Source organism: Syngnathus leptorhynchus, chromosome 4 (genome assembly GCF_054491065.1).
Source record: "Syngnathus leptorhynchus isolate UIUO chromosome 4, UIUO_Slep, whole genome shotgun sequence".
Lineage (NCBI taxonomy): Eukaryota > Metazoa > Chordata > Actinopteri > Syngnathiformes > Syngnathidae > Syngnathus > Syngnathus leptorhynchus.
The window spans coordinates 6130725-6146326 of NC_141198.1; the positions used below are offsets into that span (position 1 = coordinate 6130725).

At 40.0% G+C, this 15602-nt stretch overlaps 2 protein-coding genes across 4 annotated transcripts; one reads left to right on the plus strand and one right to left on the minus strand.

Moving 5' to 3' along the window:
- Window positions 1-266: 266 nt before the first annotated feature.
- Window positions 267-11677, minus strand: LOC147057763 (cytotoxic granule associated RNA binding protein TIA1-like). Of its 3 annotated transcripts, XM_085910178.1 has the most exons (13): window positions 11526-11677; window positions 11391-11449; window positions 10567-10663; window positions 9704-9802; window positions 8730-8784; window positions 7644-7731; window positions 7381-7456; window positions 6538-6646; window positions 6355-6453; window positions 5616-5700; window positions 5322-5460; window positions 3416-3564; window positions 267-1522 (listed from the first exon to the last, which is right to left on the minus strand). In XM_085910178.1, exons 2-13 carry the CDS (start codon window positions 11417-11419, stop codon window positions 1384-1386), a joined length of 1164 nt encoding a protein of 387 aa, XP_085766304.1. In that variant the 5' UTR covers window positions 11420-11449; window positions 11526-11677; the 3' UTR covers window positions 267-1383. The 3 variants fall into 3 exon arrangements, with proteins under 3 accessions (XP_085766304.1, XP_085766305.1, XP_085766303.1); XM_085910179.1 differs by having other exon boundaries at window positions 6355-6450; window positions 11391-11665; XM_085910177.1 differs by having other exon boundaries at window positions 11391-11632.
- A 354-nt stretch (window positions 11678-12031) lies between these two features.
- On the plus strand, window positions 12032-14690 carry rchy1 (ring finger and CHY zinc finger domain containing 1). Its single transcript, XM_085910939.1, has 9 exons — window positions 12032-12120; window positions 12590-12709; window positions 12908-13023; window positions 13170-13248; window positions 13342-13386; window positions 13487-13545; window positions 13667-13696; window positions 13814-13934; window positions 14100-14690. Exons 1-9 carry the CDS (start codon window positions 12046-12048, stop codon window positions 14310-14312), a joined length of 858 nt encoding a protein of 285 aa, XP_085767065.1. The 5' UTR covers window positions 12032-12045; the 3' UTR covers window positions 14313-14690.
- The last annotated feature ends 912 nt before the right edge of the window (window positions 14691-15602 follow it).

Genomic DNA, 15602 nt, shown 5'->3' on the forward strand with positions numbered 1-15602 from the left:
ACGTTCACTTTGTGTAAAAGACCTCCAAAGCTAGTTGCACAAGAGTTTACCGAAGGGACTGTTTGATGAGCTGAGGGCGCCATCTGCTGCAAAAACGTAATATTACATTTATGATCACCAAGCGTGTGAATGAATGCCTGCAAGAAAAGGTCTAAGATAAGGATAAATAATACATCCTATTAATTTCACGGAACCAGAGTCATGTTAAAGTCAGGTCATGTTTAGTGTTTGGCCACTCCCTGTAATAAATCAAATGCATTGCAATGTGTGTTCATGAGCATTTTAATAGGACAAAGGCATGAAAACATTGTTTACAGTAGCAGAGTCATTGGTTCCAGGTCTAACACCTTTCTAAACAAAAGGATCTGAAAACAATTGTAGGCACTGCCTAATTGAAGAAAGTATCTTATCAGCTAAAACAAACCAGCTTAATAAGGCAACAGTCATGTAGGCCTCCTCATCTCTCCGGTGTAAAGGTTGAACGGACCCACTCAAGAGCCTTTATACAAAAAATGGGGAAGGGGGCATCAAATATTTCTATACATCTAGATTGTGTTAAACGTTTAAATGTGCACTGCATGGCAATGCCATCTTTGTCTCAGCATGGAAGAATCATGTGACACTGTGCCAGTGTCACGCTTGGCAGTGCCACTCCGTTACTGCCACTCCGTTACTCACATTATGTATTTGTGGGAAACAAATTAAAGCAAGCACCCACGGTCGTAGTATTCGTACTTGCATGGTATCAAACGGGGAGTTATTTACATGGGGCTAAAAGATTTGAGGCTGAAAAATATGGAATGGAGGAATAAAGAAAAGAAATACACTTTGTCAAGTACAAGCTGGGAGGACTGTGCAATATTAATCTGCCTTTACAGAGAAGCAGCAGTGGCAAACAATCCCTGCAATAGATTGAAGTTTCCGTACAAATCAAAGATCTCCATTCCTCAAAGAACTTGTTCATAACTTAACAAAAGTTGTAACCTTGACAATTTCTTTAAAATTGAAAATAAGACACATCTCCCAGTGGTTCTGAGAAACTACAATGCAAGCCATTTGTAAAAATCCAGAAAGAAAGTTTTGTCATTTACATTGAACTTCAAAATGGTACAAGCCCTGGATCTCAGCCACTTTTGTCTGCAATAGAGGGGTAGAAATACCTATGTGGGTCAAATCGCTCCACCTTGGCTCTTGGGACCTCCCCCTCCCCGCACTCCCAAAAGAAATCCCTTTAAACCTCCAACAGATGTCAATCCTTCCAATCAGATCCACATCTTAGTAAGTCCTAGTCCTGTCAAAAGAGGTGGTGTCATCGCACAGCCCCACTGAACATGTTAAAGCCAAAAGGCAGGCGGTGGACATATCTCCTGCCCTTTTCCCTTATCAGTGAGTGGGGTATCCGGTGGCTCCCATACCAGGCTGATTGGCGAGCATACTCCCATTCAGTCCCTGTGTGGGCTCCAAAACCCCACCGTTACTGATGGCGCTCATGCCAGTCCACCCAGCACTGGGCGGTATGTGACTGCAAAAAGGAGGTAGAGACAAGACAGAGACAAAATGCCAGCAGGTTAGAAGAGGTGAGGTGAAAAGGGAGCCAAGGGCGGGTAACACATATTAGAACTACGAGATTCTGGACAGGCTAGACTGAAGAAAGCAAACAGATTAGCATTTGTAAGGCAGACAAAGCAATAAAGATAATAAACAGATATTAGGAATGGCTAAAGTGGCTTTTGATTAAACATGGTGGACACGCAAGCAAAAAAGCATGGAGGCTAAGCGTAGGAAGCATATTTTGGGTTCGCCCATTTTGCCTGCCCAACCGCGTTCCCGACTGAGAACCAGCAAAGATTACCATGTGGTTATCCAAACTAGAAAAATGCACCCACAGCATCATTGGCCCCTAATAGAGCAAAACATTACTGAATTCAGTGTGAATGTGAACTTTTGGCAAATTACAAGTCAGGGGAGGTCAGGCCTCCGGGTCAGAAATATGATTTTACCGTACATTTGATGATGATGATGACAACTGCTATGCTACTCTCAAATATAATTAATTCAACAGCACCCTTTTGCAACCATGTTCAGCAAGAATTTAGACTGTGTATATTGTCCAACAATTGGGTGTTTTATTGGGGAAGGGGGCAGGAGGGGGTTAGACACAAACTGTCACTGAACATTAATTGCAATCGGAGGAGAACCTACAAAGTTCTGACATTTGTGTACAGTCTCAGGGGTACCTGTATTTATTTAGAGATGGTAAAAGTGAAAGAAAACAAAAGGGGGGCATACGTGATGACAAAAACACCAAAATATTAAAAAGGGAACACTTAATCATCACAGTTGAAAACTAAGACTATTGATCTGCACGGTACCAGAGCTCGGTGAACAATTAAAATGTAGACAGGAGACTTGACAGCAAAACAAACCACGGTGACTACATACTATTTGTCTTTTGTCTAAACCATCCTGCCAGACCATTTTCTAGCTTTCAAATTTTACGAGCATCACTGGAAGAGAGCATCGTAGTACTGGCAGCTCAATTGGCTTTATAAGAAGTTATGCAGTACCCTGGATGAAGACTTAAGAGTTGGTCAAATGTTACACTGGTCTCATGCTGTCATCTTGCTGATGTGGCATTTTGGTCTGATGTGGTCATCTGTTTTAGAGGCTCACAGATCATGAGGCGACCGAGGCCACAAGCCTTCAAACCAGTTATGATTATTATTTAAGTATCTAGTGGCAATTCCGCTGCTGCCAACCTGCATACATTAAAAACGAGATTTCTCAGTTCTAACTTGAAATCAGTGTATTTGGCTTCAATTGTGTGTTCATGGCTTTTTCTTAATTTCTACCTTTTAATGTGTGCGAATATTTACAACTTGGATATTCCGTTCAGTAGCATGTAACATCTTGCGTGATTAGGTGTTCCCCTGGTTGTGAGCAGTGTATAAAAAAAAAAAGAAAGTCTTAAAGACTACAATCCTTCAATGCAATTATAAAGCAGCCTTTAGATATTTGACAGCAAATGAAACTGAAAATAGCATTTGAATTCTTTAAAAGCACTTGTTTCATTGTTGAGAAACTCACAACTGAACTTACAATTTAAATTGCAAACAGAATTACAACGCTAGAATAAACCCTTGCTCGCATGAGGTGAAATGCTCTGGGATGACACGCAGAACACACACACACACACACAAAAAAAAACAAAAAAAAAACAAAAAACGTTTGTCCATCTTGTCAAGATGGTCAGGGTGAAGGGCTGATGGAAAAGTAGGTGGATGTGGAGTTGAGAGAGATAAGAGAGAAGGTTCATAGCTTCCCTCCAGTAGCCTAACTTGGCTTGTGATGCCACAATCTTGGTGGTGCTGGAGTAGGTGGTGAAGGAGGGCCCTGTGCATGACATGCTACTTACTTGAAGCCCTGCTGGTTCCAGGCCTGACCATAGACACCATAGGTGGGAACCTGCCACCCATTTGGGACATACTGGTTGATCTGAGGCCCATTGCCATACCACTGGCCCCACTGGTTGTAGGGTTGCGCAGCAGGGAAACTAATCTTGTTCTGTTGAAGGACAACAAGGTACATGTACGAGACAATTCACAAGGTACCCGAGTCAAGCCTTATGTTTTAAGTATTTAGCAATATCAAGTCCCAATCCCTTACGTCGACAACGCATTACAAATATTAAAAACAATTAAATGAATAAAAAAATAAAGTGTGCATGTCCAATTTTTACCAATTTAATAAAGAACTATACATATAGACAGCCACTGTATTTGTCATATGTATTTTACGAGTCGTTTCACCAAATCGGGACCATTTGCTTATTAAAAGTTAAGTCCCAATGATCGTTGTCACACACATCTGGGTGTGGCGAAATTTGTCCTCTGCATTTAACCCATCCCAGTGTGATTTTGATCCATCCCCTGGGGGAAAGGGGAGCACAGTGAGCAGCAGCGGAGCCGCGCTCGGCAACCATTTTGGTGATCTAACCCCCCAATTCCAACCCTTAATGCCGAGTGCCAAGCAGGGAGCCAATGGGTTCCATTTTTATAGTCTTTGGTATGACCCACAACCTACCAGACACTCTACCACTAGGCCACTGAGCTAGCAGGGAAACTAAATGAGTAACACAAAATGAGTCTAACCAATGTTGACGTATGAAAACTAAGTTGTATTGTCTGCCCAAAATTTAGTGTCTATTCACACCTGCACTTTTTAGTCCACTAGGCGGCCCGGGTTTCATTTCCCACGCTGGTCTGGACCTTTTATCCAGGTGTGAATACACACCAACAAATCCTGGTGCAGACCAAACAACCGGACAGAGGCCCATTTTTTTTAGGTGAACTCTGTGTGGTTTGTTACAGGTCTGACTACAAACAACTGCTGATCTGCAAATAAGGGATAGATGCGACTTTTTGGGCTGAACAAGATACTGTAGCCTGACTTTGTGGGGAAATATTAACCCATGTGACTGTTGATCGAGTCATATGATGAAGACCGGCAGGTTTGTAAAAGAGAAAGTGGCTCTCATAGGAAAACAACAACTGCAATGCTGAGCTGAGTTTTAATTGTCAGTTTCTTTCTGTCCATCAAAATATATTTCTACTCAAGCTTTCAAGGTTAAAGAACTAACATTGGAGATGAATTCAAATTACTTGACTGTTAAAGCAGCCTTATTTACTTCCTATGGTAGCCTATAACATCTGCACATGTCACAAACTGTGACCTCTGCTCTGGGCAGCCAAGCTTGTCACCAGTGCAAAGATGGACAGATGGGTAGTTTTACTTGCTTGTTGCAAAAACCTTAAGTAATTTGCAAACTGGAGAACCAGATTTAATCCAAATTGTGAATTTATCTGTTAGGGTAGGAAGATTTTGGAAGCAGGCGCCTCATGTGCTCATTCCAAGCTTTTTGCAAAGTTCCATCCAAATGGCAACCATTTTTTTTACATTGCTAGTTGGTGTGTGTGTGTGTGTGTGTGTGTGTGTGCACAACAGTGCACAAGGTATCAAAGCAAATCAATGTGATCGATGGTAACTCGTGAAATATGCAGTTTTTATTGCAACGTATTGCAAGGATTGTGGTTGCTTGAAATGTGAAGTTCACTGAGGACTCAAAATTGTCCTGTCCTTAGGTGTGACCGTAAAGGCCAGATTTATGCTCGCACAGGCAACAACTGCTGCGTTGCATCACTCGAGTAGAAAGCGAGTGAATGCTGTCTTGTCTAACTGTGTCATGTGTAAAACTGTATTCAATCAGACCTTTTGTACTTTCTCTTGTAACTTATGGCGCAAAGACAAAATAAGGCATTTACCTGAGGTACAGGCATTTGCTGCACTGGGTTCATCATGTCTGGGTTCTCTTTGCCCCAGTAGCACTTGACTATGTGGCCCTCTAATGCAGTTCCATTCACAGACACAATAGCATGGGCTGCTGACTCATGGGAGCTGAACCTAGAAGGGGGCAAAAATATAAAAAAATAAATAAATAGTGCAGAATAACAACAGAAGCACCGTTACCACTTCAACAAGGATTATAGTATTGGACTTTATTGAATCTTTCAGCATGTGATGCCAATTAATTTGAAGTCAGTTACACAATTACACACCTCACAAATGAATAGCCTTTATCGGGGAAAACTCTGATTTCCATAATTTGTCCAAAAGGAGAGAAGGTCTGTCTCATTAGTTGCTCTGGAATACAAAAAGAGAAGATATTCATCAAGGCATGAAAAATATAAATATCACGATTAAAACAGAAGGATATTAAAACACACATTTTCAGAATCAAACAGTGCTCAACAAATGAGAACAGCCCCATTGAAGCTTTTTTAGTAAGCATGTAGATGCATTATTGTGAATTACAAGTTTCAAATGTTGCTGTCCAAGACTTAGTGGATGTCAAATTTGCCATTAAAAAAAACAGAAAACAACTAATTTTTGAGTACAGTGATCCCTCGCTTTGTCTTTCACGGCCTCAGTGCATCGCAGGTTTTTAAGAATATTAAATAGTGTGGGATACATTTGGTGCATCGGTGCTTTTTACGACGTCACTTGGAGCGCGAGGCTTTGTCCGCCCATATGACTTTTCTTTATGGCCAAAACGTGATTTTCATCAAATATTGTTCACACATCTGTCTAAATTGAAGTAAGGCTTAATCCCAATTGCGATCTGATGGTAAACGCTCACAATACAGCTTGCTTAAATAGTGTAGGAACATAACAGCGCGGCTCCAAGTGCTGATATCATCAGTCTAGTGCACGCACGTGCGTGCAATAATGTGCAATCATGTTTCAAAAATGGCGCGCGACTATGAAGAATGGATCGGCGTTGTTATTAAATTTCACCTGTCAGTCCTGTACTGACGCCACCACAGTACACGGTGCAATTACTGGGGCTGGACTGGTTCACGACATCTTCAAAAGACAGGTGCTTGGAGTTACCTGCTGAGAGGAATCAGACAAAACTGCTGTTCATGGATGAAACATTTCATGTGAGCGAGCAAAGGGTGCACCTTTGTAAACACATACTTTCATAGGTGGTTTTTGGCGCAGGGGGCTTTCTTGTGGCCCAGTTGGTTCGGATTTGTCTGCCTCCTAACCACTGGCCTCCCATCTGCTGAATGGCATTCTCCGCTTCCTAGGATTCAAAAAAGGGGAAAAGAATCTCATAATTTCGCATCTCAATAGGTTGCAAGCAAAACAAAACAGAGAAACGTATTGGCCAGAGGTGGTGATGGTATTACAATGGCTCAAGTAGTGTTACTCTTGTGGAGTATGGCTATGCCTTTTGAAATTCACAATATGCTTTCTACACAATACAATCATGAGATAACGTCACAGTTGGTACACACAGTGGCTATTAAATTTTAAATTATTTAAAAACTTTATCCACCATATGAATGTAAAAATCTTTTAGAGAGCTGATGAAAACAAAATGAATGGTTACAAATGTACGAAGCCACTTATAACAGAGTGGATGTGTTCAAAATTTCAGAGTAATTAAAAGAATGATAACGGCTAAAACACCCCCAAAATGCAATTCAACGGGTGTCAATACGCAAGTTAGAATACATTGTTTAAAATCTCCTTTTCAGTTCCCAGAATGCATGGTAGAACACAATCCATGCAAAACACGACAGAAGGGTTCAACGCAGTCATATCGGAAGGTGGTGACGTGACATTTTGTTTGCACTTAGAACGATTTAATACCGCTGCTTGTAAACCAATTAAATTGTGGTCCAATTTTATTTTTAAATTTAACATTGATCATGGAATATTCTTTAAAAATATCAATATTATTTTGAGGCCCTATCCCCCCCTTCAAATGAGCACCACCAAACCATCATGAGAAAGTTCAACACGACAACTTACCCATTTGTTGAAGAAAGACACAAAGCCATAGCCTTTAGATTTCCCTGTCGCCATATCTTTCACAACACGTGCGTCCCTGTCGACAAAGACCAACCTCCGAATCAGGAATGCTTAGACACTCAATCAAGATTGAACCTGATTTGCTCTTATTGCTCACTAATTAATAAGGACATCCTAATCTTTCAAAAGCAGACATCTGTATTTTTTTTCCATTTGCCAGTAGCTTATTGCACACTGTCATCGGGTCATTAAGTAATACGTACGATATTCTGCCAAAGGGTCCAAAGGCAGCTTTGACATCTTCTGTAGATATTTCTGGACTGAGGTCTCCGACAAAGACATGAAAGTGATCTTGGAGGGGGAAGAAAAAGCAATCATATATGTTCAAGTTAAAAATGGATATTGTTTGCTGACACAGATTGGAATTGTATAGAAGGAAGAAGCGTTTCAATTGCCATGGCTAAGAAAGAATGTCATGCCATGAACCAATGTCCTTCTCAAGAAAATGAATTTTAATAAAGAAAATTAATTTTAATACAAAAACGATATATTTCATATTTATAGCCAATTGGCCCATTCTGGTGCACCTCAAGACTTTTTCTTTTTTAGATATACACTGTCAAATAACCCCCGCCACCCCCAAAAAGCACAGGTAAATTTTTGTTGAATCCTTTGGGCAACTGTCGTTGCACAACCATGACCAGTAGTTTTTTTTAGCAGACCTTAACGAAACTCTGTCTGACTCTGCACTCAGTTTACCTATAGTTCACAATTCAACATTTTAAAAAGTTCATTGACTGAGTTTCCAGTGCATTCAGATGCCATAGGGGTTAATTCAGCAACCTGATATAGCAGCAAGCAGTCAAACTTGGCTTGGCTAAATCAGAAAAATAAAAAGGCAAGGCGAAACCGATTGATGACAAAGAAAGACCGTGACGTTACGCAAATTGCATAATTAACCCCAGCGGACTGATTCTGTACCTCAATTTCTCTAGAATAACAGACCATACTATATTATAGGCAACCCCAACTACAGTACACACGCACACACTATCGCCATTGATAGTTATCACAATTTCCTGGTATGACACACAAAGCCATCTCTTGCATCTCACAAAACCGAAAAGGCAAAATGTCCCGGTTATGTGTCAATGTTTACTGAGTGCAGAGTGATGTCAAATGGGGGGGGGGGGGGGGGGGGGGGGGGGGGGGTGTCAAGCAAATCAAGTCAAGTTGAAAACCACATTTCAAACAAGTCATGAGTCACAGAATACAATCTTGCAAATAAAACTGTACATCATGTTCTGTACACAGGAAAAAATAATACCCATTAAGTGACTTGTACTTACTACTCGTGTCTTTTTTCTGGCTTGTTGGCGTAGTGGCCCAATTGACTTTGACTTCCTGTAGAGGGAAAAATAAAAGGCCAGGTGGGGTGGGATTTACAACAAGAGACCTGTGATGGGATCACACCATTTAACCTTTCGACATTCTGACCAAAAGTAGACATGGCAATATCACACTAACTATGTGACTTTTGTTTGAATTTTTCTAGTCACTAAATAATATAATCTACAATTACACATATTATATATAATGTGTGTGTGTTAAGTAGTGCCATCAAGAATTTAAATGTCCCCAAAACATTGGCTCATTAGGTCAAGATCCATTATACAAAAGCATCATTGTTAACTTCAATGTGAATATTTATGAAAAATGATTTTCATAAGGCTGAAGTCACTGAACCCAGAAAGCGAAATGATGGCTAACTAGTTAGCACATCCACCTCACAGTTCTGACGTCACAGGTTCAAATCCACAATGTTGCATGGAGTTTGTATATTCTTCGCTTGCCTTGCATGGGTTTGTTCTGGCCACTAGAGCTTTCTCCCATAGAAGACTCTAAATTGTCTATTGTTGGGAATGATCGTCTATATGTACCTTGCAACCGACTACGTGAAAATGGATCTACATGGCCTTCTACACAATACAAATGGTTACATTCCTTCATAATAAGTTTCATAGCTACATATTTAAAAGGGGGTTTCCCCTCTAAATAACTCTCTTGTATTTTACCTTTTAATCAATTACTACTTTGATTTGGTAAAAAGATGGATAATTTGCCATTGACAGTTATGAAATTCATATATTGTGATACATTTTTCAGCCATATCACCCAGCACTAATGGGCACAGCACAAACTGTGAAAAGTCTGATATGGTGGGTTCAGTGTGTGTCTGTGTGTGTGCATGTAAAACAGTCAACTCCCCGGTTAAAGCCCAACCCACCCAAACCCAACTCACCCTGTAGTTACGATAGCTTACCTTACCCATTATTTTCCTTCCATTCATAGCTGCCAATGAGGCAGCAGCATGCCTGTGGTCATAGAACTCCACAAAGCAGTACGGATCATTTCCAGTTGTCTGTCAGGTAGAAAACGAGAATGATATTTGGGGGGGGAAAAAAAAAAGAAAGAAAAGAAGTTCAGTTGAGTTTCATTGCCACACGATAGTGTGATGCAGTTTGTGGTGTTATCATCTAAGATAAACAATACACATACATCAGTAAAATACAGATGTAGTCCAAGAACTTGTAAACTTCATTTACACACAGGGAAACCTGTTGGACCCCTCGGGTAATGAAAGAAAACCTCACAGTGGTTGAGGAAATAATTTTAATCTGACATAAATAATCTTAAAAAAAGACAATGAAAATCTGACAGTTTGGGATCAATAGACCTATTTGAATAAACACACTCATGATACAGGCCTGGAAACAAACCAAGGAGCTCCTGGAAATGTTGCCAACAAAAATGTTGTAATAGTAAAGTTTTCGCGAATGTAGCTTTAGTCACTGTTAATCTTTGCATAAAACAAAAATATGCCAATCAAGATGACTATACATAAGCAAATATGCACAGTAATAGTGTGGCACCACAAAAAAAAAAGTGCGGAAACAAAATTGTGCTGGTGCAAGCAACTGAAAAAAGCTAGTTGCAACTCGAGCCCTTGTTAGTTTTTATAAAATATTTACTGATTAATAACTGACAGCTTCATATTATTTCTGTTACCTATGGTTTTTCTTTCAACATTAATTAACAGTGGGGCGCCAACAATTTTGTTGACGTGTGTCCCCTGCCTGTTCTCAATTATCATCAGATGATAAGCTTTGAAAGAACAACACTCACATCAAAAATCATTTTACAGCTTTTGCAGGGTCCTATCTGTTGGAAGACCTGCAGAATGAGGGGCTCGGTTACATCCCTGGACAAATTCCCCACATACCTACAAGAGAAGTTAAAGGTGGTGAAATCAAGTCTTTGTCAAACAGGAAGTAGCATGCAAACAAAGGCTAGTAACCTGGTTAGCTTTAAGTCAATATGGTTTGGATTCCGCGATGTGGAAAAGAGAATTTAGACCCCGGAATGTTGCCATTTCGACTATCCCAATAATCAAAGTCGGGTTGGGTGTTCACAAGAGTCGTTACGGGCTGTCTGTCTGAGCGTTGACGTGGCTTGGCTTTCAGATAGCTTAGGATAGCGCTAGCCGGCTGGCTGTAACAGGCCCCATGTTACTGTAGCAGGCAACTCTGGCCATTGATCATTTACGTCAAAGGCAATGGGTCCGAAGAGAATGTGCTTTAGAAAAGTCATGACACTAAAACGACAAATCACTTTTAGATGCACTGCATGCCAACGGAAAGCCCGAAATACATCGCTCCCTACGCAAGCTAATATCAGTTAGCCAGTAGCACATTTAGTTTCATGTGCAAAATTTTCACTCCGATTCCGCATACGTTTTAAGACCACGTTTTCTTCGATTCCAATTGGTATTTGATAATATATATGTAAATGTTTTGAAGATGTGATGGATGCAACAACAACAAAACAACAACTGTGTTTGAATGTCGCTATCGCAAATCCGAAGCAAAAAAACGTGGGGACGTTTCAACCGCGCCATCGCTGTAGCCAGCCTTCCCATTCCAGGAGATAGACGTAGCCGTTGTACTCACAGTGTTCTGGGTTGTTCGTCCTCCATCATCAAGGTTTAGTGGTCGCGTCCTGAGAGGTCCTTAAATCAATGACATACAAATCGTTTACGTTGACCTCGGCGACCAATGAAGAAAGCGTGGAGCGCCGAAGCTAACCGAAAATGTCAGTGGTTGCCTCGGCTCGCGCACACAGCACATTCAGCCAGCCTCCGTCCGATGCAAACAATAGGAAGTTGAAGATGGCGGAAGAGCGGCGTCAGCAGCGTCAACCTGCGCGCTCTGGTGAAACGAAATCAAGCGCACACACGCACCCACATGACATGAAGACAAAACAAGCGCTCCCACAAATCCACAAGAATTCCCGCATCAAACTCAACAAGAACTTTGACTGCAATACTATGTTTTTCGGCAACTTCAAATGACGTGCTTTCTTCACTGCACTTGATGTACATAAATAATAACCATGGAAATTCATACCATTTGATTTCGTAAATTTGTCATTTTTGCACAACACGTTGTCAGTGAGTGAGATCCCGCATCTCCTGAGCATGACAGTATCCGGCTGCGTCCAAGGGTAGGCAGTATAAGATATAAATAGTCGTATAGCGTAAAACAAGAAAAACGAAGAAGAAACCGTAGCCATGCGTCTATACAGTAGACTCGGAGAAGAAGAGGAATGCATATTGATGGTCGCACAAACATGGCGGAACGTGCAGGTTGTGAACATTATGCGCGGAGCTGTTTATTGAAAGTAAGTTTGTAAGTCGGCCCCCCTTCTCATACGCAAATACCAAATGCTAATAATATATACGACGCAACACTGATACGATAATTTTGTTGATTGACGCTAACACCATGCCAGCCTCTGCTACTTTAGGTCTGTCTGTAATTTAACGTGCGTTCCATCAGTATTTTCAGGTGCGTATCCTAAGTGCGTTCCTTTATATTATATCTATTATTTATTATAGCGTATGCCATTCTTTAAAAAAAAGTGTTGATTAGCAATGCTCAAGTATGTCAAACCATGACATATGTGCTTTACACCATTCATTTCAAATTTCAACGTTCGAGTCATTTTGTGTATTTTTTCCCGTTTATGCTGTGACTCTACGATCTTCTCTAATCAGTGCCTCTATCCTAGTGCTATTTATTCCTAGGATCAACCACTGAAGATAATAGTATTGCTAATGCTAACAATAATATATATTTGTGTCACCCAGGCTCCTTGCTGTGGTAAACTGTATGTGTGTAGGCTGTGTCATGATGCAGAGGAGAACCACCAGATGGACCGATTTAAAGTGGAAGAAGTGCAATGTTCTGGCTGTCAAACATTACAACGGGTAAATGATATCATAAACCTTTACTCTATCAATACACTTGCACAATCAAATGAGATTGTTATTTTGTATCTGCCCAAATTTACAGGACTTCAAAATTGAGTGTATTTTGTAAAATATTGATTTACTCGACCGGATTGTTCATTGCAATGTATCACTTTAAGCACTGTCGTCTAAATTTGAGATCTCCCCCTTTTCTAGGCACAACAGGCATGTCAACAGTGTCATGTGCAATTTGGGGAGTATTACTGTGACATTTGCCATTTGTTTGACAAGGATAAGAATCAGTACCACTGTCATCCCTGTGGCATATGTAGGTGAGTCAATACATTAGCCAATTGCCATTTTTGTGACTTGTATCGTTGTATAAACATGTTTAATTAAAAAAAAAAAAACGTGAATTGATATGTTAATCTGCACCCTTAAACTATCAGTGTAATTTATTCACTTTTGATCCCTTCAGGATTGGGCCAAGAGAAAAGTATTTCCATTGTGACAAGTGCAATTTGTGTTTAGCGCAGGACCTCCAGGGGAACCACAAAGTGTGTGCATCTCCTTTGAACACTTTACTTAAAAAATATATATATATTTTAGAAATTGAATCTTAAGAATTTGTTGTACTTTCTATCTTCCAGTGTGTTGAGAATGTTTCCAGGCAGAACTGCCCTGTTTGTATGGAGGTAATAAAATATATTTAATGGGTCTAGTGTAACAGAAGGAAAGCTGAATATGTTGCTTCCTGATTCATTTACAGACTTCATGTTTTGTGTGCACCGACAGGATATCCACACGTCTCGAATTGGAGCGCACGTTCTCCCCTGCGGTCACCTTCTCCATAAGTATAACTTTTAACGCTTCCATACGATCTCTGCTTGGTTTTTTAATCATTAAATATATATCGTAAGCATCAGCAAAGCACGCTTGTGGCTTAAATATCCAAGATATTTTTTTTTCTTGCAGGAGCTGTTTCGATGACATGGTCAGAACAAGGTATAGTATGTCTATTGCACGGTAATTGCCTGGTATTTTTTCTAAGCACTAGTAATATACGTCTCTCAGCCAATCTTGTTTTCTTATTAATGCATTACTACTTTGTCTTTGTTTTAGTGCCTATCGCTGCCCTCTATGTATGCACTCTGTTTGGAACATGAAGGAACACTGGGAACAAATTGACATAGAGATTGCCCAGTCACCAATGCCCACTGAATACCAGGGTACCTCTGTCAAAGTACGATGCATTTGGTTTAAATTCATTACCGTTTGATTGGTGACAAATGAGAACAAAAATTTGGTGCACGCTCATGTCTTATTTATGCCATTAAAAATGAATACAAAAAAAATAACTTTGCTTTGCTTTTAATTATTTTTTGTTCATTTCTTTCCCTTACTCAAGATTATGTGTAACGACTGCCAAGCCCACTGTACGGTGCCTTTCCATGTCCTAGGGTTGAAGTGCAGTGACTGCGGCTCCTATAACACAGCGCAGGACGGAGGTCTCATTGAGCAGCCTCAACAGCAGCACCCAGAAGAGCCAGATAGTGACAATGAGCCAGAGACGAATGCAGAGCAGCCACATGATCCATCTGAGACAGCTATGCCACATTAGCACATATTTGGTTTCATTTACTAATAAATTTGTAGAATGGTTGTAGTACCGTGTTTTCTGGACTACAAGTCACACCAGCCATAAAATGTATAATAAAGAAGGAAAAACACATAAGTCGCATTTTTGGGGGAATTATTTTTGATCAAATCCAACACCAAGAACAGACATGTCCTCTTGAAATTGATTTGATAAAATCCAACACCAAGAACAAACGTGTCATCTTGAAAGGCAGTTTAAAATCAAAATAGAATGCAGGCTGAATAAACTGCACAGTCTGCTAACGTTACATGACATATAAAAAAAAACAACTAAGAACGTGCCTGACGTACCACTTCACAAATACACTCAGTCACAGTACAGATTTGAAGCACATACACACACTTGAATGTTTATGACATCGGTCATCTCGTTCGTAAAGTTTTGAATTGCTGTTAAAATTATTATTCAATATGTTGTGCATCTTGTGTAAAATGTTATTCTTGACATTTTGGCAGCAGCTGATCCTTCATTAGTTATGCGTATGCATGGTCTGAGGACGTTCGAAATTTCTTGACAGAATATGTGAAGATATTGATTAGTCACTCATTAAATGTGTACGCATGTTTTCTGCAGAAATTGATGCGTACGCGTGTTAGAAAATGATGGACATTAATCTACACTTTTTCCGCTCGCATTTATATTGGTTGTAAACACTGCAAGTGGCTGAAGATCAGTCCAGGGTGAACAATGCATCTCACCCAGTCGTCTGGTATCGGCTACAGTGAAACCGTGAGCCTAATGCAAATGATGGTTAGATGGTTATTGTAAAACGGAGAAATTCTCAATTCTTCCATCCTCCATGAGTTAGAAGGGAACAGGATGTTTTCTCTTTCAGTCATTGGAATAAGCTTATCAAGTACTGAACTGTATTTTCTGTTAAATTGGGGAGATCTGAAGTTTTTTCTGTTAATCGTGGTTGCTAAATTTGATCACAGTCATAAGAAATTACTAAATTGAACAATTTCTTTTATGTTTGTGTAAATATTGATTTAGTAATATATTGATCATGTAATTTTCAAATACAGCCATCAAATCAAATTTTTTTTTTTTTTTTACTCAATGGGCTACGAGTGTTACTACATACACTAAAGATTTACCTGGTAACTACCTGGTGATGTACGTGAATCATAAGTCTGCTCCAAGGATCTTAAATGAAAGTGACCTTTTTCATATTTTTAATGACTGGCTGCATGGACTCAACACATTGTATCCTTGTTTTTTGATTTGTCTAATGAATGCAGTACTTTTAAA